The 23,223-nt window shown below is 30.7% G+C and overlaps 1 protein-coding gene across 1 annotated transcript in view; it reads left to right on the top strand.

The window, feature by feature from the left end:
- Window positions 1–23,223, top strand: part of LOC106470203 (putative ATP-dependent RNA helicase DHX57) — an 83,411-nt gene that overhangs the window by 19,305 nt on the left and 40,883 nt on the right. The window contains exons 5-12 of the mRNA XM_013930742.2: window positions 1,629–2,535; window positions 4,188–4,309; window positions 9,420–9,615; window positions 9,770–9,894; window positions 12,591–12,724; window positions 19,982–20,036; window positions 21,377–21,534; window positions 22,776–22,882. Of these exons, the coding sequence (XP_013786196.1) occupies window positions 1,629–2,535; window positions 4,188–4,309; window positions 9,420–9,615; window positions 9,770–9,894; window positions 12,591–12,724; window positions 19,982–20,036; window positions 21,377–21,534; window positions 22,776–22,882 (1,804 nt within the window). The remainder of the gene's footprint in view (window positions 1–1,628; window positions 2,536–4,187; window positions 4,310–9,419; window positions 9,616–9,769; window positions 9,895–12,590; window positions 12,725–19,981; window positions 20,037–21,376; window positions 21,535–22,775; window positions 22,883–23,223) is intronic.

Here is a 23,223-nt window from a genome sequence, read left to right as displayed (position 1 = left end):
TAAATCATACATATGGAATTTCTGCAGATCTATACCCTTAAAAGATCAGGTTTGAGATGAATACTGATCAAAGGAGGCTATTTGGTGGAAGTGGAAGTAGAGGTCTATCTTAGCTTTATTACATTTGACAGTGTTGATAACCTTAGCCATACACCACCAGCAATTGTAAGTGTTTTCAAAAACCAGGTAACTCCATGACAATGAGATCTTGTACATGATTATTCAGTTGTTCACAGAAGTACACCCAGAAAAGGTTACATTTGTGATTAATGCAGATCCAAGGAGAAAATGTGATGGTGATAATGAAGCTGACCACAACTGACAATAGAGGTCCATCTTACATGTATTAAACTTAAGCAGAACATGAACTCACAATCTTTGTATTTATGTTTCAATTTCTTAAGTTAAGAACTAAAATTGTCACTAAGTGAGGACATTGATACCTGTTACAATGGGAAAATTTAAAAGCTGTTAGAAAGATCAAGCTGATACTGTAATGATGATTTTATTTTTTAGATCACCTTACTCCTCTTAACTTAAAAAAAATCATTATGTTGGTAAGATGGGGATGTGGAAACCAAAGATTTAAAGCTGTGGAATGCTACAAACACTAAAACAGTAGATCACTAACTGGGGTGTTTGCTATAGAAAATAAGTTACCCATTGAGATGTTTGTTGAGTTGTTTGTAAAACTTGCCCAAGTAATAATTTATGATTGTCCTGGGCTACTGGGCACATAATTTTCACACTTTGTATGTGGTGTTCCTGATTACAAATAAAGTAATTTCATTTTTGAAATATTTATTGTTCCTTTTTACTAGATTACATCTGTTGATCACTTCAATGAAGAAAAGTATGAAACAATCAACTTTACTGATGCTACATGTATTATTGAAATAAGTCAGTAATCAAACTTAAAACTTAAGATTTCATATATAATCAATTTGTTTACATTATTCCAATAGAGAGTAAGTATGCAATAAGTTAGAAATAGAAGTTATAAATTTCAAACGAATAAGTAGTATTTAAGTTAGACATGTCACAAATTGAACTTGTAACTACATGTATTTGTAGAAGTTACGTATATGTGCAGTCTAGCAAGAAATGTTTCACAAATATCAGTTCAGTTCAGTGACTTTACGAGTTTTTTTTAATATACTGAAATATAAAAAAAATGTATTGGATTATGTTTTAACAGTTCATTAATGCATTCTGAGTAAAAAGTGAATTATAAGTCATAGAATAACCTCTTAATTATCTTTTCCCTGCATTACTTAAGATTTATTGACATTAAACATTGTATATGTCTCAGAGCAGTTGTTACTAATTTGAAGAGCACAATCATCATGATAATTGAACTCCACAAAATATTTGGGCATTAAAAAGATCCCTAAGTCCATATAAAATGTCTCTTTTGGCAGTCTTGAACTTTAGCTTATTAATTAATGTTTGCTAATTTTTTATTAGTATTTAATAAATGTTACAGTTGTAATGATGCATTTTGAATAATTGTTTTATATTTTCTTTGTTTAATTGTTTAAATCTGAATGTTCTGTTATAGATTTAGTTAAATCTGTAAGTTTAACATGCACATGCAGTACTTATGAAACTTTTGTTACTGATTTCAGGTATGGGTTTGAAAAAGATATTTGTCAGAGAGCACTGAAAGAAAGTCATGATGATGTAGGTAAAGCCTTAGAGAGTCTATTGAAGGCATGTGCAGAAAAGTTTGTTCACAAAGATTTTTTCAAAGAATATGATTCCCCATTTAACCCCAAAGAAATAATGGAGGCTCGAGAAGAAGAAAAGATAGCTTTAGAGGCTATCTTTGGTAGTAGTTTTTGTGAACACATATTAAATAAGGTTTGGATAGTGACTTTACATCTTCCATACTTACATGAGTATTTCCAAAAACAAACACCTACACCAAATAAATCCTCCACATCTAAAGATAGATCCAAAGTTTGTATTTTCTATCAGCAAGGTAAATGTCGTTATGGAAGAAGTTGTAAATTTTCACATGCAAGTCAGCACACAGGTCCAGTAGAAAAAATTATTGTTGAGAAACAGGTGGAAAATGAACATTTTGAATTACAAGTTCGCTTTCCAGATAATAACTGCTATCCCTTTGAACCACCTCTTGTGTGTTTTTTAGCTCATAATGATTCTATTCCGTCAAGTGTATGTTTAAAGATTACATTATACTTGCTGAGGAAGGCTTATGTCCTAGCTGCTGATAATAATCCTGCTGTATATACCTTGACCACCTTGTTTGATGATAGAGATTCAATTTTAGCAGTTTTGGATGGAGAACAAATACACTTAAATTATTTTAGCCCTACCATCCATTCTCAACCTTATACTCGTGAACCAGAATCAAAAAATGAAGCTAGTACAGAAAATGAGATGGCAGAAACCAAGCAAAATTGTCAGCTTGGGAAAGAAATTTTTACAGACACATTGGACAACAGAAAATCTAGACTTCAAACAGAGAAAGAGATCCAAAAGTTGAAAAAAGCTTTTGTAGCAAAGCAGGTAATAAAAAAAACTTTTCATTCTTTAATCTGCAAACACCTTAAGGATTTAAAATGATGTTGAGATATGTCCAACAGTAACATATTGAAAACATTCTAAAATTTTTTTTATTTTGTTGTGTAACTTTTAAAGAAGTGTTTTTATTTCTAATAGTTAGCAGTTTTTTGTGGAGCCTCATGATAGCCTATTCAGAAAAGGGCTCATTGGATAACATTATTTATCACTCACTATGCTAGACTGATGAGCTAATATGTAAAGTTTGAAACTGTAGTTCTTAGCCTGGTGTGGAATGGTCCTAATGAACACTACAAAGGAGCACAAAGAAGAATGTGCTATTAATTTCCATAGTGAATTACAAGAAACCTTAAATACAATTATTATGACCAGAGTCAGATTAGGTGATTTTTGGGATTCAAGCATAACAAGGAACAATGGAGCAAAGAAATGAAAAACTACTTATATATGTAAAATAATGACACTTTAAACTCTTGTATTATAAACCATGCCGTCATGTGGTCCAGTGTGGTCATAGAATTATCTTTAGACCAATCACAAATAAATGCACAAAATTCTTAGTGTTTTGTAAAGATATAATGAATATCACATTCTTTAAACTTAACTGCTTCGCTACAGTATTATTAAGATTTACTTTGAGCATAAGTTCAGTTTACTTGATCAAAATGATGCTCCATGTTGGTTGAGAGGTGGTAAAGAATAAAAAGAGGGAAAATTGAATTCTGAAAATCAGCAACCCTGACCCTGCTATTGATAATATTTTTATTCATAGTTTCATGTAATTAGTAGAATACGTTTCCTTGTCCTCTTTTGTGCCTAAATTAAAAAATCATTGGCCATGTTGGCTCTGGTAATAATATAATTTTTATTGCAGTTACATGTAATTCAATATAGAAATCAAAAGAATATGCTTATTCCTACCTATTTGTGCTTCTTTTTGGTGTTTATTAGGACTCACATGGATTAGGATTTTTAATCAAATATGAACAAATATGCTTCATACTATGTTTGGTTGACAATATTTGGATTCACGTTGAAGCCTGCATCTAATTATTAATGTTTTCTTTAAGTGAAAAATAAACAAAAAACATTGACTATCTCATAAGTAAGTCAAGTATTCCATAGAAACATCAACACCGAAAATCCTAAGTGATGCCAATATTCATTTCAAAAATATTATTGAAATTATTGTTGAAAAGTATAGAGCATTTTTGTTAAAATAAATTACTGATAGATAGTTGCAAATAAAGGTACAGTTCTGGTCAGGTTTCTACAAGATGCTTTGTTCTTCATTAAATTGTAATTTTTATTGGTCATATTAAGTAATGTTTAGGTTTTCAGTGAAATTATATTGTTTTTAATTGTAAATATTCCATAATGGAATATTATGAGACCATTGCTCTCAAGCTCTTTAATATTTGTGATGAAGTTGAATAATTTGTATTTTGTGTTTAAGCTAAAAATTGTTGTTAAGATTGAGAATTTTTAATGTGTTTGATATAGCTTGATAATTGTAAATTATTTTTGTGCTCAACTGAGGAGGTCTGCAGTCAACTCGCAAGAAACAAATGGAAATGATATGTTCATTAGTGAAAACATTGTAATAATTTATTGTATTTGAACACACCATTTTTCAGTCAAATTCAAGATACTTAGAACGACAGAAACAACGACGGGAACTTCCTGCTTGGCAGGAAAGGCACATAATCTTAGAAGAACTATGTAACCACCAAGTGATTGTCATTAGTGGATTAACAGGGTAGGTAGATTCTGGCTTGTGATTTTAAAAGCTCTACTATGATTGTAAAAAGATGTGTAACTAATCCATCAAATAATCATTGAATAAAAACTTGATGGCTAGCTTTGACATTGTATCATTTTTCATTAAAGTTCCTGCCAAAAAAGCCTGTAATGTTGCACTTGACCTATACAGTTATGACCCCAATCCTTTAATTCACATCCCCAACACACTTTTTATTTCCCTTTTAAAAATTACAACAACAAAAACTTTCTTCAAACAGATGGTTTAAGTGTGGGAAACCCTGTTTCACCTGTTTTTGCCAACATATTTATGATCCAGGTTGAAAAACAAGTCAAACAATCCACACTTTTATCTTCCCCTATACTGGTACAGATATGTCAACAACACTTGTGCTGGTTTGACTCCTATGGAACACATAAACACTTTTTTGAACACACAAACTCCATTCACCCTAACATTAAATTCACCATTGAACATGAAAATAACAAACAGTTGTCTTTTCTTAACCTCGACATTATTACATCCGACACACATTTCAAAACCAAAATTCACCGAAAAATCACTCGCACAGGTCTTTACATCCCCTGGAATTCTGCACATTAATCCAAACAAAAAATTAATATGCTATAAAATCTTATACACACACAGCTTCAAGACTGTTCAACTGAGTACATAGATGAAGAAATCAACTCTATAAAGCATTCCTTCATTCACACCAACAAATTTCCACTAACCATTGTTGAAACATTTCTACACAACTACCAGAACAAAAACCTCAAGACTCAATTCACAAATAAAATTAACACTGATACACCAAACAACAACACAACATTACACTGCAGTATACCATTTATCCCTAACATCAGGTAAAAAATAATCAACACTTAGAGAAAACTTATCGTCAAACATAGAATTCCTGTTGACATCAAATTCACCCAAAAAAGCATTATTAAATAAAAATTATGTAGAATCACACAATTCCAACATCATTTATAAAATAACATGCAATAACTGTCCAGAATTTTACATTGGAGAAACAGATAGGAAATTGCAAACCAGATTCACTGAAGAAAATAAAAAACCTTTCCATGTTTACCACCATTGCAACTCAAAAAACCACAATAAATCCATACAAAACACTGTAATTTTAAACAAAGAACCTAACATCAATAAACGAAAATAAAAGAAGCTATCTTAATTGAAGAAAACAGCCCCACCCTAAATCAACACTCCAGGGTACCAAGATACCTGTATTAAATTGTGAAGCAATATCCAGTCATGTGATCTTTGTTCTATACTACATGTATGTACTCTTGTATCTCTGTAAACTACTTATACCCGAGGATGACAAAATCTTGTCAAAATGTCACTTTTATAATAAAGTTTTTCATTAACCAGTCAAGCCATCTCAAAACTGTTAATCATTGAATAAGTCTTCTACAGCTTTCTTTCTGACTCATCTTGTAATGTCACTTGTTCATGAACTAGCATACAGCTCATGAGAAACTTCCTCCACTAATTAACAACTTCATCTATATTTAAATCTGCAGTAATCTCCTCTAGCTTTTGTTCCTTGTCAACAATTTGCAATTTGTATGTTATCAGTTTTTGATATTTCCTCTTTCCGAGATTGAGTTTTTTAGAGAGTTGTTTTCAGCTATTTCTTGTGGTTTGGAGATGAGAAAGTTTGGCATCTCAAATGTTTCACTTCATGTCCCCATTCTTGCGAACTGTATAGGATTTCTCTTTTGTGTGTGGTAATATTAATCATCAGTTCTGAGTTCATCCACTAGGGTTGTTCATTCATTTGACACTTAGTGTCATTGTGTTTTTTGTATAGACTTTCATTATTACACATGTTAGGTTATTCTTGTAGAGCTAAAGGAATCCTAATTCCACATCTGGGTAACAAGATAAGCTCACTATCGTTCTTTACATTAGCCTGTTGAACTGGTAATGATTATTGAGAGATCCTTAGTTGTAGTTGTGTTTCACTCTTCTGCACTCTTTTTAAGTTCATAGCTTGATCATTTTCTTGTTGGGGTTCATATATTCTTTCTTCATTGCCTGGGAAGAGAACTAGACAAATTTATTTTCTGGTTTTAGACAAAAGCTTTGGCCTCAAGGAATATTTGGTGGTGTTTCATTTAATAAGTTTTATTGTAGTTTATTACATCAATTACCTAGAAAGTGTCACCAAGATCTTTGCTTTGTGACATTTAATTTTTTACAGTGGACTTTATCTGTTTCTTTGCAGATGTGCCATGTTTATTTTTTCTAATCAGATATGTCATAACGGTAAAGTTCTTCCAGTCTATTTCCTTAATTTCCTTATTCATTCTTCCAGTAAAGTTCTTCCAGTCTATTTCCTTAATTTCCTTATTCATTCTCTTCTCTTTTAGTAACACTCCCAACAGTCATCTCAGCATTCTAATTTCTGTTCCTATCAACAATCCTTGTTTCTTCTTCAGGGTCCAGATCTTGGCTACATAGAGAAGCACTGGTATAATCTTGGTCTTATATACTTTAGCTTTCAATGCCCTTGGTATCCTTTTGTTACAGATGACTGTGGCTACTTCCTTTCATTTCTTCCAACCCACTTGGATTCTATCTTTAACTGAAAATTTTATGTACCTAAATATGCAAAAACATATCACAATTAAGACTTGAATTATCATCATTTATGAGCTAAAAATTTCATCTGACATTTCATAAATGAAATAATTCATAGCATAAATATTTTTCTAAGTAATTCAAACATATTACATATCTGAAAAAATTAAGATACAACTTCTTCCACATCAAAGTTTTTACTGTTAGAGCTTGGAAAGAAAATACTTTAAAATGAATAGCAGAAAAACTGAAGCCACAGTGAGTGAAAGGGGTAGAAAGAATAAGATCAAGATCACATATGTAAACAGGAAGCCACTGGAGCAAGTAGAAGACTTTAGGTACTTGCAAAGTACAATCCAAAGTAAAGGAGGAAGTCAGAAAGTTGTGGGAAAATAGCAAGTATTCATTTGAGTATTCTTTTTTTCACAGTTGTTTGTTAGTTTAATATTGAAACTAACCTTTTGATTCATAAAAAAATATACAAATTAATACAAATTATATGCTAGATAATATACTCAACTGGATTTTTTCTTTAATAAGACTGTCAAGAGACTTACTTTTTGAGTAATAGTAAGAAATATATATATATAGGTGTGTGTTGGGCTGAGGTTTCTTCTACAGCAGGTGTCTGTGGCTTGTTAGTGATAAACTCAAAAATCACACAAATAGCACTCACTCCATTTGTTTTCAAAATAATATGTATATTCATAACTAGTTAAACATGTACAACAAATTCTTTACACTATAGAGATCATAGGCATATCATAAATACTATATAATTTAGACATATTAAATTGCTTTAGAATTTCTTTTGACAATCCGAACCATTTTCTCTATTACTATCTTGAAACTATCCAAGTATAATTCATTTACTTTATCTTCAAGTTACCATGGTTGTATCCTATACTTCTAAAATCGTCTATTTGTCAAATTCCACTGATGCCAGTTCAATTACTTTAGAACTCTTTGATGAAATAAACTATTCTTCTTATCGCTTTCAACACCGTTAGTCTCACTCTAATATACCAACCCTTAGACCTTTATTAATTGTAAGGCCTTTCACTTTCATGACGATTAACTTGGTGTTTAACTTTTCTTTGGCTAAATTCCTTCTCATAACTTTACGTCTTATCTGCTCTGTCTTTATCTGTCTGTCTACATTTCTTGCTCATCTCACACTATTTATATGTTTATTACTTAATCGTCTGCTCGCTATACCCTTGACATCAATAAATTTCAAGCGATATTCAATAATCTCAACATCAGTGAGTGACAAACGCAATGTACAACTTTTACCGAGTTACATAACTGAACTTGTCATAACATTTACTTTAGAATAATTGCTTCTAACTCTCTTGTTATGAACAAAACTAAACAATCATAAAATATTCACTCACTAAATAAATAAATTAATAATATCTACACTAAACAGTATTTTATATTATGACAGAGACTTGTTTGTGTTTCACATATAGAGAAAATGTTTTACTACAAAATGCATCCATCCATGACAGTTCATGTGCCTACAACCCTTAGAAACAGTAATAACAATCCTTAAGCTCCCACCTCAAAACATTCTTGGACTTACTTGACAATGCCAATGTAAGTACTGAATTTCTTATTTTGTAGTTATATACTTTTATTTGTTCTTACAAAAGTAACTAAATGTAAAGATTAGAAACTTAATACGTTAGATATAAAAAAATGAAAAAAAATTCTTAGTGATACTTAATATCCTAAAGAGCATGAGCTCATTGCATGGCATGATTATAATTTGATCATGGCATGCTTGGAACTTAATAATTGTTTTTATAAAGCTGTAGAGCTCTGATAAATAGCTTTTGGCATACTGTAAGACTATCTAAGTGCACATGCAAAGTAGTAAAACTAAATCTACCCATATTTGAGAAGTGTGTTAGCTTTGGCTGTAAAAATATAATGTGTAATTGTGTCACATTGTGCAGTCATTCTGTAAAGGAAAAAAAAAGGTAATTTAGATTTAATATTTTTTCAACTTTTCATCTTACCTTACATTGCTGATTTCACAACAGTTAGTGTTAGGGTAAAGAAAATAAGAGATAAAATATGAGGTTTCTCTGAAAAATCTTTTGATATTCATTTAGGAAGTTCTAGAGGTTATGCAAGTGAAATATGAAAGCTGTAATATGAAAAGAAGTGTTTTTATTCTTAGCATGAATATCACCTTTCATTCAGACTGACTCCTCATTGGGTTTGGAAAATCACAGTCAAATCTTTAGTAAAAATACTTTATTAATAAATCTGCTTTTTTTATGTACATCAGGCTTGTAATGTTTATTAAAAGCCTGCCAAATTTTGTGAAGATACCCTAAGGACATTCAGTTATAGTATGTCAAGTTTCATGGTTATGTGGTGCTTACAAGGGCAGTCAGAGTGACTGAGACTAATTTCAGAGTTGTTTAGTTCATTTTTCTTTTCTCTTATTTCACATTCAGATTTTTTCATGACATTATAGGTGTGGAAAGACCACTCAAGTGCCTCAGTATATCTTAGATGATTGGCTAAGAGGAAATTCTTCATCACATTGCTTGATAATTTGTACACAGCCAAGGAGAATTTCTGCAATATCAGTGGCTGAAAGGGTTGCATTTGAGAGATCAGAAAAACTAGGTGAAAGTGTTGGTTATCAAATTAGAATGGAGAGTGTTCAGGTGAGAAAATATTATTTATAATTATTAATTGTTGTTTAGGAAGTAAGAATACAATTTATCGTTTTTTTATTCTGATCTAGTCAAAGATTAATAGACTAATGTGAAATTGTAATATAACTTATTTTTACATTTTCTTACTTTTTTTTAACTTCAGTCTACTCAGACATGTCTGCTGTTTTGTACCATGGGCATCTTGCTACGAAGACTTGAAGGTGATCCTCAGCTAAGTGGAGTGACTCATTTACTTGTTGATGAAGTTCATGAGAGAAGTGAAGAAAGGTGATTTTTATTCCAAATATCTTTTGTTAATGTTAATTTCTGGTAAAAAAGATTTGTTAGTCATCAGATCATATCTTGCTTTATCGATAAACAAATGAATAGATAAATGTATAAATTCTGTATAGATCTATAATAATAAAAGGGTGCGTTTGTGTGTGACCACCATAGATCCAAGAAGAAAGAACCTAGAAACCTGATATTTTGCACACACAGATAAGTAATAATACCCATGTGCACACCCTCAGGGTTCACTCAGTATTGGTGCAAATTTTCAGGTTTCTAAGTTCTTTCCTCTTAAAGCTATGGCAGTCACACTTCTTTTCTATGTGGTTTTTGCACGCATGTGGATAAGTATTAATACCCAGGTGCACATCCTCAGGATCCACTTAGTATGTGTATGTGTGTGTGCACATTTTTAATGAGGCAAGCTGGAAAAAAAACACATAGAAAAGAAGTAGTTCCTTATATTAGTTCATCAGGAAATTAATGATGCTCTTTTTAGATGAAAAAACCCAAACAACTTGTATGTCAAAACAAAACATTTATTAAATGAAATAGTCTCCATTATTATTGATTATTCTTTTCCATCTTACAATCAGGTTGTTAATGCCCTGATTAAAGAAATCACTTGGCTTTGAAGCAAAAACTTGTCGATGTCCTCTTTTAACACCTTTCACATTTGCATATGTTTTTCCATTAAGATGGTGTTGCAGCAAACAAAAAAGATGGTAATCTGATGGTGCCTATCTAGAGAACTTCCCAACCCAACTCCATAATCTTGTGTTGCATCAAATGTGTCACAAGTGAAGGGCATTTCTGATGAAGGGCTTGATTTAAATGTTTCAGTTGTTGACTATAGATCTCTGCATTGACAGTTTGCTGTAGATTGAGGAGTTTGAAGTGAATTACTACTTTGATGTCCCACCAAATGTAAAGCATCACTTTCTGTGGATGAAGTCCAGGTTTTGGGGTAAGAAGTGGTTTATGTCTAGAACAGAGTCATTGTTTTTGGCATTTGATATTCGCATAGAGAATCCATTTTTCATCACCTGTGACAATTCTGTCCAAAAATGATCCATGTGCATTATGTGCCAGAAGAGACGAAGCAACGTTCACATGTTGGAAATGATGATCATCAGAGAGTTTGTGAGGCACCCAAACACCTTCTTTATGTAGTTTCCCATGTTGCTCGGATGTTTTATGTATTGTTTCATGAGAGATATGCAATTTCAGGGCCATTTCACGAGCGTGTTGTCTTGGGTTAAATTCAACAAGCATCTTCAGAGCATCAATATCAATTCCAACATGTCGGCTACTCCCATCACAATTTTTAGGCTAAAGTCCCCTGAACAAAATTTGCTGAACCATCATTGACACTTATGAACATTCAAAACATTTCCATAAACTTTTTTGATATTTTTTGTGGCTGTAGAGGCATTGTTTCCCTTCTTGTATTGAAACAGCATTACATGCCGATTGTGTGTCTTGTCATGTGCCATCACTATAAGGGATTGGAGTATACTAAACTTTATGCATTATATAGGCTACATTAACATGATGTTTGGGGGTGGTTAATGAAAGTGTACCAAAACTTGACATTAATTTCTTGACAACCTAATATTACAAATAGAAATGACATACAAACAGACACTCAAGTGCACGTCTGTGTATGTGTGTGTGTGTGTGTGTGTGTGTGTATGTTTGACTGCTATAGCTTCAAGAGGAAAGAACCTAGAAATCTGCAACTTTGCATCCATACTAAATGGACCCTGAGGGTGTGCAACTGGGTATTCAGATGAGTGTGTGGATGAGTGTTTGCATCTTTTAAATGAAGAAAGCTAGCAAAAAGCCACATAGAAAAGAAATGTTTCCTTATATTACAAATAGAAATCACAGACAGACATACATGTATGTACATGTGCGATCGCGTGTGTGTGTGCATTTTTTTAATGTGGCAAGCTAGTGAAAAAACACATAGAAAAGAAATGGTTTTTTATATAACAACATCTAATATATATAGAAAAGCCAGTGCATTTTGGTAACAATGCATTACAACAGTGGCTTTTATGTCATGTTGCTTAACAACAAAAATATAACCTAGTATTGTTGTTAGACTATATACTTTTATGACTTTTCTATGTTTCTGGCAATAAAAATATGTTTAAAATATTTTTGACTGTTCTTCTATGCTAAAATAGGTTCAGAAAACACACCCTGACATAGTCATCTAGAATATATCAACCTAATAACCTGAGCAAAGCTGGGTACTTTTGATTGTTTATTAATACTTTTGCATGTACCAGAATATAATCATAAACATGAAGTAGTTTGTTGAGAAACCAAATACCGTTGTATAGTTTATGAAAGTTACATACATCTATAGTTGTATTAAATTAAGTAATTTCTCATAAAATGGATCTCTATTGGTGATAAGTTTGAAAAAAAAACCCAAAAAATAATTAGATGGTGTAAAAGTATTGATATTTACACCTTGGATTGAAAGGTATGTAAAACATTTATGATATTAAGAGTTTTGGGTTTGTTTAAGAACACACTTTTTTAAAATAATTATAGAACTTGTAGGCAAAAACAAACATAAGTTTATCTTGTAAAGTTTATGTGTTTAACTCTAAGATTTTTTAATGAAATGAGACTGAAGTTTTTTATTTATTTTTGAATTTTAATGTGATTTATAGTGACTACTTACTTATGGTGCTTCGAGATATCCTTCCACAACGACCAGATCTTAAGCTTGTGCTGATGAGTGCAACCCTTAATGCTAGATTATTTTCAGAATACTTTGGACATTGTTCTAATATTGAAATACCAGGTAAGTTTAATAAATGTCATACTTATTAATTTGTTTACAGATTCCAAATTAGATGTTTATGAAAATAATTTTTTAGATCTAACTTTTGTCCTCCACAACTCACTACTTAGGATATTATTTCTTCAATATCAGAACTTGTCAGCTAAATAGAACATCGTGACAATCAAAAGGCTGTCTAAAATGTTTTTTTAGGATTGGGATCCCTTTCCATGCAAGTGGACAAGTCATGACACCCAACTCCCATCTTCGGGAGTCCAAAAGAGATAAATTCAATACATTTCTTGCTAGGATAGTACAGTTCTGCACATTCAGTTTATTTTAAAATTTAAAAAATATGAAAGACTATAATACCACTTACTCTTTGCAAACCTCTTGATAACCCTTTACAGTTCCTATCTCTGGGGGCTGTAACCAACAGTTTGAAAGTACCTGATTTATCTTGATTTTGTATTAAGCCTATTGGTTTTTTTGCTTTTCCAGCTATTGGTGTTTAAAATCAATAGAATAAGTTGAGTAAAAATACATAACCAGGTTATAGATGAATTACAACAAGGATGTCATTTGTGTTAAGAATTTAAGTGTTTTTAGTGAAAACTGAGATGAAGTGGAATTCATACTAAAACCAAGAAAATGCTTTTACAACTAAACTACTCTGTCTTTAGTGTCATAAAACTTAGTTTTTTTACTTTATGATTAAAGGCAATATTTGTTAGTAGTCTTGAGTTATATATCTGAAAAGCTGTTTATTGCATATGAGGTTTTAGTTTAGAAGCTTAGTTTTTAATTCACTTGTTACTAACATTGCATTTTTAGTTTGTAGAGATTCATATAAGGTTTTTTGTTTATAAGCTTAGTTTTAATTTGTTTGTTGCTAACATTGCATATTACTTTGTAGAGAAACACTGAAGGTTTTAGTTTAGAATCTTAGTTTTCAACTCACTTGTTACTAATATTGGTTTTTGGTTTGTAGAGTTGCATATCAGTTTTTAATGCCCTCCATGGCATAGATGCTAGAAACCAGATCTCAATACCTGTGGTGGGCAGAGTACAGATAGCCCAATGTGTAGCTTTGTGCTTAACTACAAACAAACAAACAGGTTTTAATTTAGAAGGTTAATTATTAACTCTCTCAACAGGGGCTCAGTCAATTTGACCAACCACATACAAAAAATCATATTTGTTAGTGAAGTATTTTTAATAAAGTGAAGATTTGTCCATTAATATATTGAGTATTTGTTTTGAATAATCCGTGCGAAAAATAATTTTCATGTTAAAACTAAAAATACTTTTTCTCATCTCAAAAATCTCAAATTTCTTGTGTGATCCTTAGAACCTCCTAAATGCATTTCAAACGTCTTTCTTCAGTAAAACCTTATAGTTTATCTGTAATTTTCTCTACCCTATCTCAAAATGGGATTGATCAATTCGGCGGACCTCATAACCATAAAAAAAAATCGAAATAAAACTAAATTACCCTTTTTTTTTTCTTTCTAAAATGACTTCAAATTGTAACATGACACTACATTTGTTTATTCCAAGCAGCTCTGAGTTTGTAACTGTATACATCTATTTATAATTAAATTTTATTGTTTTATTTCCCTTTGAACTGTGTCTAACTACTATCTGCTCCATTATAAGTTGCAAATCACTCGGGAAATGTGCAGCTCACTTTACGCTATCGAATTTCATAACCCACTAGCTGCTCGCATGTGTGCCTCGCAAACCATTTTAATTATAATTTTATTATTATTACTTATTTTAACTAATCTAGTCTTAAATAACTTTAAAAGATCTGTATTTTAGATTTGTTACTTTTATACTAATAAATAAAGAATACATATAAAAAATAAATACTTACCTAATTATCTCTTTTCTTGCTGTCAAGTTTTGAAAAGAGTTAACCCAAATTTTTTATATTATAGATAGTAATGCACTTAATAATTTTTATTTCATTAAATAATGAACCAAAGAATATAGACTAATAACATGCAAAAAGTAGGCAAATTCCCTTACCTCTCAAAATTTTCCTGGCTTTCTAACTATGCAACAAGAGCTGTTTCAAGTTCATCCAAGCTAATTGTTAACTTTCCCATGGGAATGAGTCTTGTACTGTGAGTGAAATTGACAATATTCTGTTTAGAATACAACTTTATACAATACATCATTTTATAGATGAAAACCTTGACTTTCTGTTGGTTATAGGTAATATATAATGAAACGTAAGAGAAGAACTATCAACGAATTGTGAAAGAGAGGATGTGAGAGGTGGGTGTGGCAGGAGGGGTATGATTTCCTGTTTGATAGCTTTGTAACCAAACAAAATTGAAGGCTATAAAATTATGATTTGGTTGAACAATAACAATTTTATAGAGAGTATTTTACGTTTAATTTTCTACATTTTCGAGGGGTGATAGATAAAATAGGGATGATGCATGTGCTAAGACAAAATGTGTCATGTGGGTCACACTAGTGGAAATTTAGGATTTTTTAAAATATTGCTTTGTAGAATGAAGAATTTAAAACTTTTATGCTATTCTAATTAGCATAACGTAAACAAAAAGTAGTTTGATAAAATATTGTATTTAAGACACTAAAACCTTGTGTCATGTGCAATAAATGGAACCAGGGGCAATAGGATTAACTCGCTTGTTACTAACATTGCAGTATTAGTTTACACAGATACATATAAGGTTTTAGCTTAGAAGCTTAGTTTTTAACTTGCTTGTTACTAACACAATGTTTTTTGTAGAGACACATATAAGCTTGTAGTAAGGGGTGAAATTCTGCTGGCAGTACTGGGACCTATTTTAATGTTAATACTCAGTACCAGGACTTTCTTGATTTGCTTTTCATCCAACCTGGATACCTTCCATCATGTTGTCAGGAAGCAGACATGTCGTGATTCACAGAATCTAAACAATTGTTAAATATTCTTCAAATGATTCACTAAATAACCTAATGACATTAGCTTATGGCAACATGATCATGAGTAGAAGTTATTTGCAGCTTTGATGTCTTGGGTAGTCTCATCTGGCTGTGTGATTTGTATGTTTGGTCAGTAATGATAAGTATATGTTCAAATGATGCATTTTATTGACTGATATGCTTTCATTGGAACCCACCCTTGATATTAGCACGTATAATGTCTTTTTGTCATCTTATCTGTCAATGGAATGAGAAGCAAAATAAAAAAACGAGTGTTTGTATGTTGTTGTTATTTTTTTGTAAATTATACTATAAATTACACATATAAACAAAATCTTTTTTGTATGTGCATTTAAATACCAGCATTCTTTTGTTGAGAATTTCATCTCTGTTTGTAGTACAGAAACTTAGTTTTAACTCACACATCAGTAACATTGTGTTTTTAATTTGTACATGTGCATATTAGCAAAAATACCAAAAAATATGTAGTAAGAGCTTTTTAGTTATATAAAAAGTCTTAAGTGTGAACAGAAAATACAGAACCCATACACTGCTGTCATTATAACAGCTCTAAAAGTCTGAGCTTCTGATTTTTTACGTGTTGCCTGACATGCATTATAATCATTAGATAAAGCTAAACTAGGTGTAATGGAATTACAAAATAATCAAATCACCATTTTTATAAGACTCTAAATAAAGTAAATATTTATAAAATTTCACCCTTCCCAGCCCAATTTGGCAGTTTAGTTTGTCAATATATTCTGTTAAAGCCTTAATATTCAATAACCTATAATACTTTATTTTAATTTTCTTTTTCAGTATTTACCTCCTTCCATAACTTTTCTTAATACAAATTATTTGAGAGAAGCCCTTACAAAGGATTATTCTCTGCCACAAAGCAAAACTGGCTAGTACCTTGTATGGCTAGGCAATTAGTAGAATTTGCTAATTGACTGCATTCTAAGAATAGTAATCAGAAACACCAATTTCAATTAGTTGATTACTTTTGGCCATATCTAATGAGCTTCTGCAGATATATTCATGTCTAAAACAGTTTAATTCACTTGTAAAATACTGATGTGTAGGAAATATTTTACAGATAAGTTACATGCATATCACAATTTACAGGCAAGTATCATATTCACATTTTAAAAAATAGGTGTATTACACATATGATTTAGGTAGCTTATAGTGTGCTATCTACAACTTTAAAATAGGTTAGTGCATGTAGGTCAGGCAATGTACAGTAAGTTAAGAATTTAAGTTGGGATGTACTACAAGCTTTGCATGTGAACAGTAATGTACTGTCAAAAAGAGGTTATTAACAGCTGCACGCTAACTGTACACAATTTTACAGAAATTAATATTGTAATGTATCATGCAAGAAAACTTGTAATGCTTGATTTTTCTGCATTTAAACTATAAAATTATATAGAAAAAAATACCATTTAGAATAAAAGTAACAAATCATTGTAGTTTTCACTTTTAAATTGTTAAACTGTTATAATAGAAAACAAGATTTATGTAGTCAACATTTTCACTCAAGTACCTTCATTGGTTACTTGACTGAAACATTGACATTCTGTTCTTTATCTTTAATATGATAGTAACTTTTTGTTTGACCATTTAAAATGCATGTATATGTTTAATAGGTATTACCTTTTTATATTTGCTTTAATAATAAGACCAAAACTTAACAGCTTTATTATATATTCACGGACAATATAAGTAAAAGGAATTCTTGTAATAATTTTTTACTTTACATTAATGTAAAAGCAGATTCTTCATATTTTGTTATAACTTCATAAGTTATATTTTGAGAATTTGTTATAAAAGAAGAGCATCATTTGACATGTACACCTTTTCCTAAAGGCAACTGACTGTCTTGTCTATTTCCATGTTATTCTGGAAATTGTTTTGCTTGCATAGATGGAAAGGTTTTCAAAAGTGATGTAGTGATTTTGTGCATACATTTATGTTCTAATATTCTATGCTTGTGACTTTTAGCCCTTTTTTTTTTCATTTTGACCACTTTCTCTACAGAATTTTTTTTTTCCAGATTCACTACAAGTTTGGCAATTTAAACTTTGAATATTTTAGAGGGCTGTAGCCTTTTCAAAACTAGATAGAATGTGAATAAAAGAAAAATTATGATGACAATGAAGTCTTTTTGAGGACAGAACTTTTTGCAGGACTTGTTTGAGCATGGGTAGACCTGAGATCTTCTGCCTTTCACCATCCAGTCGCTAAGAAACATTCATCTTTATTACATTATATATATACTACATTATATTAAAATTATTTGGAAACATCACCACATCTCTACATACCATGTTTCCATGCTCGGTCATGCTGTATCTGAAGGCTATGTTTCCTATCAATTACCCTGCAGTGTAGTTTCCATTTCAAAAGGCTTCATTGTAAGACTTTCATGTCCAAAGTAATCCACCATTTCATGCTGTTTTCCATAATCTGTCTAGTGTAGGAGAATAGTGATTTCCAATGCTTGTTTCAACAGTTCATTCTCACAGAAATCCATAAGTAATGTGTTTGGTGACTTGACCAGTATGTCTTCATCTGGAATAGCATAATTACCCCTTTTTTATTCTCCAGCTGCTTGAGGTATGCAAAAGTTGAACAGATATGTTGTGGAAGCAACTTGTGTCACTTTTCCAGATGGTGTTCCTTCTTGATTATGTCGTGTATTATTGCCAGGGGATGTGGACTGCTTTTACCACTGACCTTTGTATTCATGGATCCTCACCTGTTACAACACTTTACCATGGTTGATGTACAACTTGTTGCTGGTTTCTTTCTGCATGGTTCTGGTGCTACAAGTTGATCCATATTCCTTTGTTTTTCAGTAGGTATTAAGTACAATGGTTATCACCATCTTGGAAATTCTAAATTCCCCATCTGAACATACCTTCATGATCGGAGTGTTTCAATGTTTTGCATTGGAAAAGGCTGTTACTACCTTTCCCAAAAGTGATGACTGCTTTTTGGTGACATCACATTACATACAAAACATGGAACATTATCAAAATATAGTTCTGAATTATGCTTTTCACTGCAGCTTTATATTGGCTGTAGCCACATGACTTGCTGATTTACATATTAAATATTTTTTTAATGTAATTTACTCCTCCTGTACTTTCAGTGATTGGTAACATTGGTCTTAAGTTTGGTTTAACTCTATAGACATGTGAAAATCAATGTGCAAATGTCCAACATTTTACAGAGTTACACAGTTACATTCAAAATTTAATTAAACTACTTTATTATCAGTTATTAATAAACTTGGAATCGAAGCATAGTTTATAATTCACCTTTTTATATTATTTAAGTTTTAATTTCAGAAGCCAGAATATAACACTTCAACTTCTTATCTTCTTGAGATAACCCCCATTGACATGCCCTTCTCATGTTCTCTGTCTTTTAAGAAAGAAGATGTGAAACTGTTAGGAGTCTGAAGCATTTAGAATAAATAATTGTAATTGTCTGTTACAATATGCAATAATTCTAGAAGAAAAACTATTTTTTATTTCATATTTTTCAACTTTTACTATGGATAATTTCATTGTGGTTGAGGTAAAAAACACAAAAAATAATATGTAAAGTTTTACTGAAAAATCTTTTGATATTCATTTAGGAGGTTCTAGAAGTTATGCAATATGAAAGCTATAAGATGAAATAAATCTTTTTATTCTTAGCATGAAAATCACATTTTTCTTAGACTGACTCAATAAAGGCTTCATAAATTTACAGAAAATTCTTTAATAAAAATACTTTATTAAATATTCTGATTTTTTGTATACAACAGATTTGTAATGCATATTAAAATCCAGCAAAATTTTGTGAAGATATGTTTAGTATGTTCAGAGTTATAGTGTGTATTTATAGTCTCATGGTTACATGGTAGATAGTTACAAGGTCAGTTAAATTGACTCAATATGTGTATGGTTAACTGAAATCTCGCCCACTTATGGATTAATATTTTACTTTGTAGGAGGTTAATTTGAAACATTCGTATACTTTCAGTTTTTAATTATTTACACAAGAATGTATATGGAGACAATAGAAAAGGATTTTATAAAAAAAAATTTGACACTTTCTATAATCTATTGGCTGTATTAATGAAAAAAAAACCTCTGTAATTAGACCAGATTAAAGGCTGGTAATGTAAATAAATTTATCATGAATTTTTGCAAGCTCTGAATTATTCAAAGTAGTAGTTTTGGTTCGTATTCTAGTTTTAAAACGTTTCTTTCTTAAGTGTTAATAAAATATCTTTGGAATGTAAAAATAACAAAAAACATTATCATTCATCAGGTCGTACTTTTCCTGTTAAAGAGTTTTTCCTAGAAGATGCATTACATATGACAAAGTGAGTAATAGATTATCATAAAAAAATTTTGATGTAAATGTATAATACGCAGTTTGATTTGAAAAACTAAGGACAAGTCAGTTTTATTCTGTGCAATAGTATTGTCTTTGCTTCAAAATTGCATGTTATGTAGAATTACAAAAATTAACTCTTGGGGTTTGTCACAATTTTTTCTTTTGCTTGGATTCTTACAAGTAGTTAGCAGCTTTTGCCATGTTAAACGTTAGTACAGGTTTTTGTTAATGTGAAGTATTTAAGTATTAGTTCTTAATGTAAATGAATATTTCTTGTTTTTTAATTTTTTCTTTCAGTTTTCTAATTTTCTGTTAACTGAATTCCTTCTGTGTTCTAAGTCTCATTTTTGTTGTATCTTTCTTAGTATCTCCTTGAGTATATATGTCTGTGTATCAAATGTTAGTTTTACTTTTAATATTAAGATGTGGTGATATTAGGATTAATATTATCTGTAACATTTCATTTCTAGTGTAGTGCAATTTTAGTTTAATTTGAACTTTGATCTCCTGACAAATAATCTGGTTTTTAATCAAGGTTTTTAGGCTGTGTAGACAGGATAGAGTTTAAGATTTAATGGACTGCTTCTGTCTGTTTCTGGTAGAATTGGACAACATTCCGGCTTCTCTACTGAGGTCTTTTTTCAGATCAAAATCAAAGTTATCAACTGTGTAACAACTTTTGGTTTGTTAACCTGTAATAGTGTTATTTCCTTTAAATTTGCCTCTCTTTGTGGTTAGGCATATCTGGAGATTTATTGTATAAAGGTTGTTGATGTTAAAGCTGTAACTTCAAATAAAGGGATTATGTGTGTAATTTTGATTTTCCAGTGGTGAGCCATGTCTAGAAATAATGTTGGTCCCAGTTTATGATATGGCTTGTTTTGTAATTATGTTCTATCGATGCAGATTTTTCTGGACGCATCAATCTAGTTCTTTCCTTTTGTTTTTTAAGTCTTTGTTCTATAATTTAACCTGTTTCTGCATTTCCAAGATGTCAAAACTATTGATCCGAATTTTTGATAAAACTGCATTTCAACCAGTGAGTGACATCACATCCCATGCATGGCAAACTTACTGTCAATAATGTTACTTGAGGACACTGAGTATTTCATCTGAACTCCTTAAACCACTGTTGTCATGTAAAAGAGCAAAGGACTTTTTTATATATTTTCATGCAGAAGATGTGATAAAGTGTTTTAATAATTTAGAAGAAGGTTAAGTAATCTAAAGTTCAACTTTTTCCATTCTTTCTCAGTTAGAACTGAATATTTTCTGAGATTGATTTAGGTGCTCAGAAATAACAATTGATGTATAACTTTACAACAGGTACATAATGGAAGATGGATCACCTTATATGAAGGAACAAGCAAAAGGAAAATGGAAGGATATTGACGATGAAAGGGAAGATAAATACCGTTGTGGAAATCTTGATAAAGATTCTGATAGTAATTTATCTGTTAAAATGCTGGCTTTACGATACCCAGGTATGAGAGAAGGGAACCTTTGAAAGATTTTTAAGTTTTAAAAGTTTGTTAAACCAAATTCTATTCAGGAATTTAATTCATGCATTCTACTATTTAATCAACTACAATAAGGCTAGTGATTTGCATTAAAACATAATGAATTTAAACAAGTTAGTCATAGTTTTGTATATAATAAAAGTATATTAGATTCATTGAGCAAGAAAAAGCACCAAAATAACATTTTTTAGCAGAATTAACTTCAGTATTGTAAGTGAAATGATACTTGAAATATTTTTTAATGGACATTAAATTTTTGACCTTCAAAAATCATGTTATGCATCAACAAAATATTATCACCGTAAAAGTTTTTGGAAAAAGTCAGCCTTAAAAAACTACTCTGCTAGGCATAATCTGAATTCTTTATGAAACAGAATGTTTCTTTTTACTTTTTAATATTTTGGTGACATATCTAGAGATGAAGATGATGAAAAGGGGTTAGAAAAATTGTAAAGTTGAATTTCAAGATAGTTTTTAGAATGCATAGGATAAAAAGATAAAATATGAAATATATAACAATGTTTTCTATAAAATAACTTAAAAGTGTTTGAAATTTTTTAATTGGTTATCTCTTATGACTCAAAAATGTATAAGTGCAAAATATACTGTTACTTAAAGACAATAAGTTGAAAATAAACATATGCTAAACCAGTGGTTCCTAACCACTGGTCTGTAGACTGGTGCTATTCCACAGGAAGATATCCATTGCTCTGCAAGACTGTTCACAAAAAAAATATATCTTTTACAATACAGCTACTGAAGTATATTATTTTACAATGTAGATTAAAAGTACTTTAATAAGCTAATATTATATTAAATAGTCCATGAAATTTTGGGACCATAACTAACTCATTCTCAGTTGGAAAAAGGTTAAAAGTCATCGCACTAAACTAACAGAAAAAGAAGTAAAAATGAAAATCTAGCTTTAGGAATAAGAACAAAAAGGATTTATTATATTTTTTAAATTTGTATTTACATATTTTGGAAACTTTTTGAGTCGTAAGTGAAAACCCAGTTTTATAGATTTTACACCACAGTACTATGTCAGTTATAAACTTTCTTCATTTTTGCAGCATGGTATCTACTTTTAAACTTCTATAACAAGATTGTTTTAAATATTTTCCTTTAAAGTGATTTTATTCTGAATAACAATAAATTATAGTACCTCTAAATATAAATAGTCAGTTCAGCATTTTTATTTTCAGGTTGCAGTAAAAATTCTCTTGAAACATTGGCAGCCATGGATTTGCAAAAGATCAATTATGACCTAATAGAAGCTGTTCTTGACTGGATTGTGAGTGATGAACATGAGGTACAGCAAATATGAAATATGAACTTTTTAACTTAGTACTAACTTACTAAATCATAAAAAGGTGACTCAACACATTTCTGGTTATTCAGTCACAATTGATACTGCTCGTGTCAAAAACTTCAGTGATGAAGATTTTATCTTCCAAATCTAATGAAACAAAATGTATTTTTTTTTTTTTTCATTTAGATATATTTAATATATGTATTAATTACTTCATGTAAGTTTCTTAAGTGACTAAAATGAGAAATACAATGTTCAAGACATAACTAATTGAAATCTGGACAAGGACAAAATTTTTATTTAAATTCAGATTTTTAAAATTTTAAGTAAAGTTATTGTTT

This window comes from Limulus polyphemus, unplaced genomic scaffold, assembly GCF_000517525.1.
Source record: "Limulus polyphemus unplaced genomic scaffold, Limulus_polyphemus-2.1.2 Scaffold3874, whole genome shotgun sequence".
In the NCBI taxonomy this organism is placed as follows: domain Eukaryota; kingdom Metazoa; phylum Arthropoda; class Merostomata; order Xiphosura; family Limulidae; genus Limulus; species Limulus polyphemus.
Note: the sequence above shows the minus strand (reverse complement) of the source record. Positions and strands in the feature narration are given on the sequence as shown.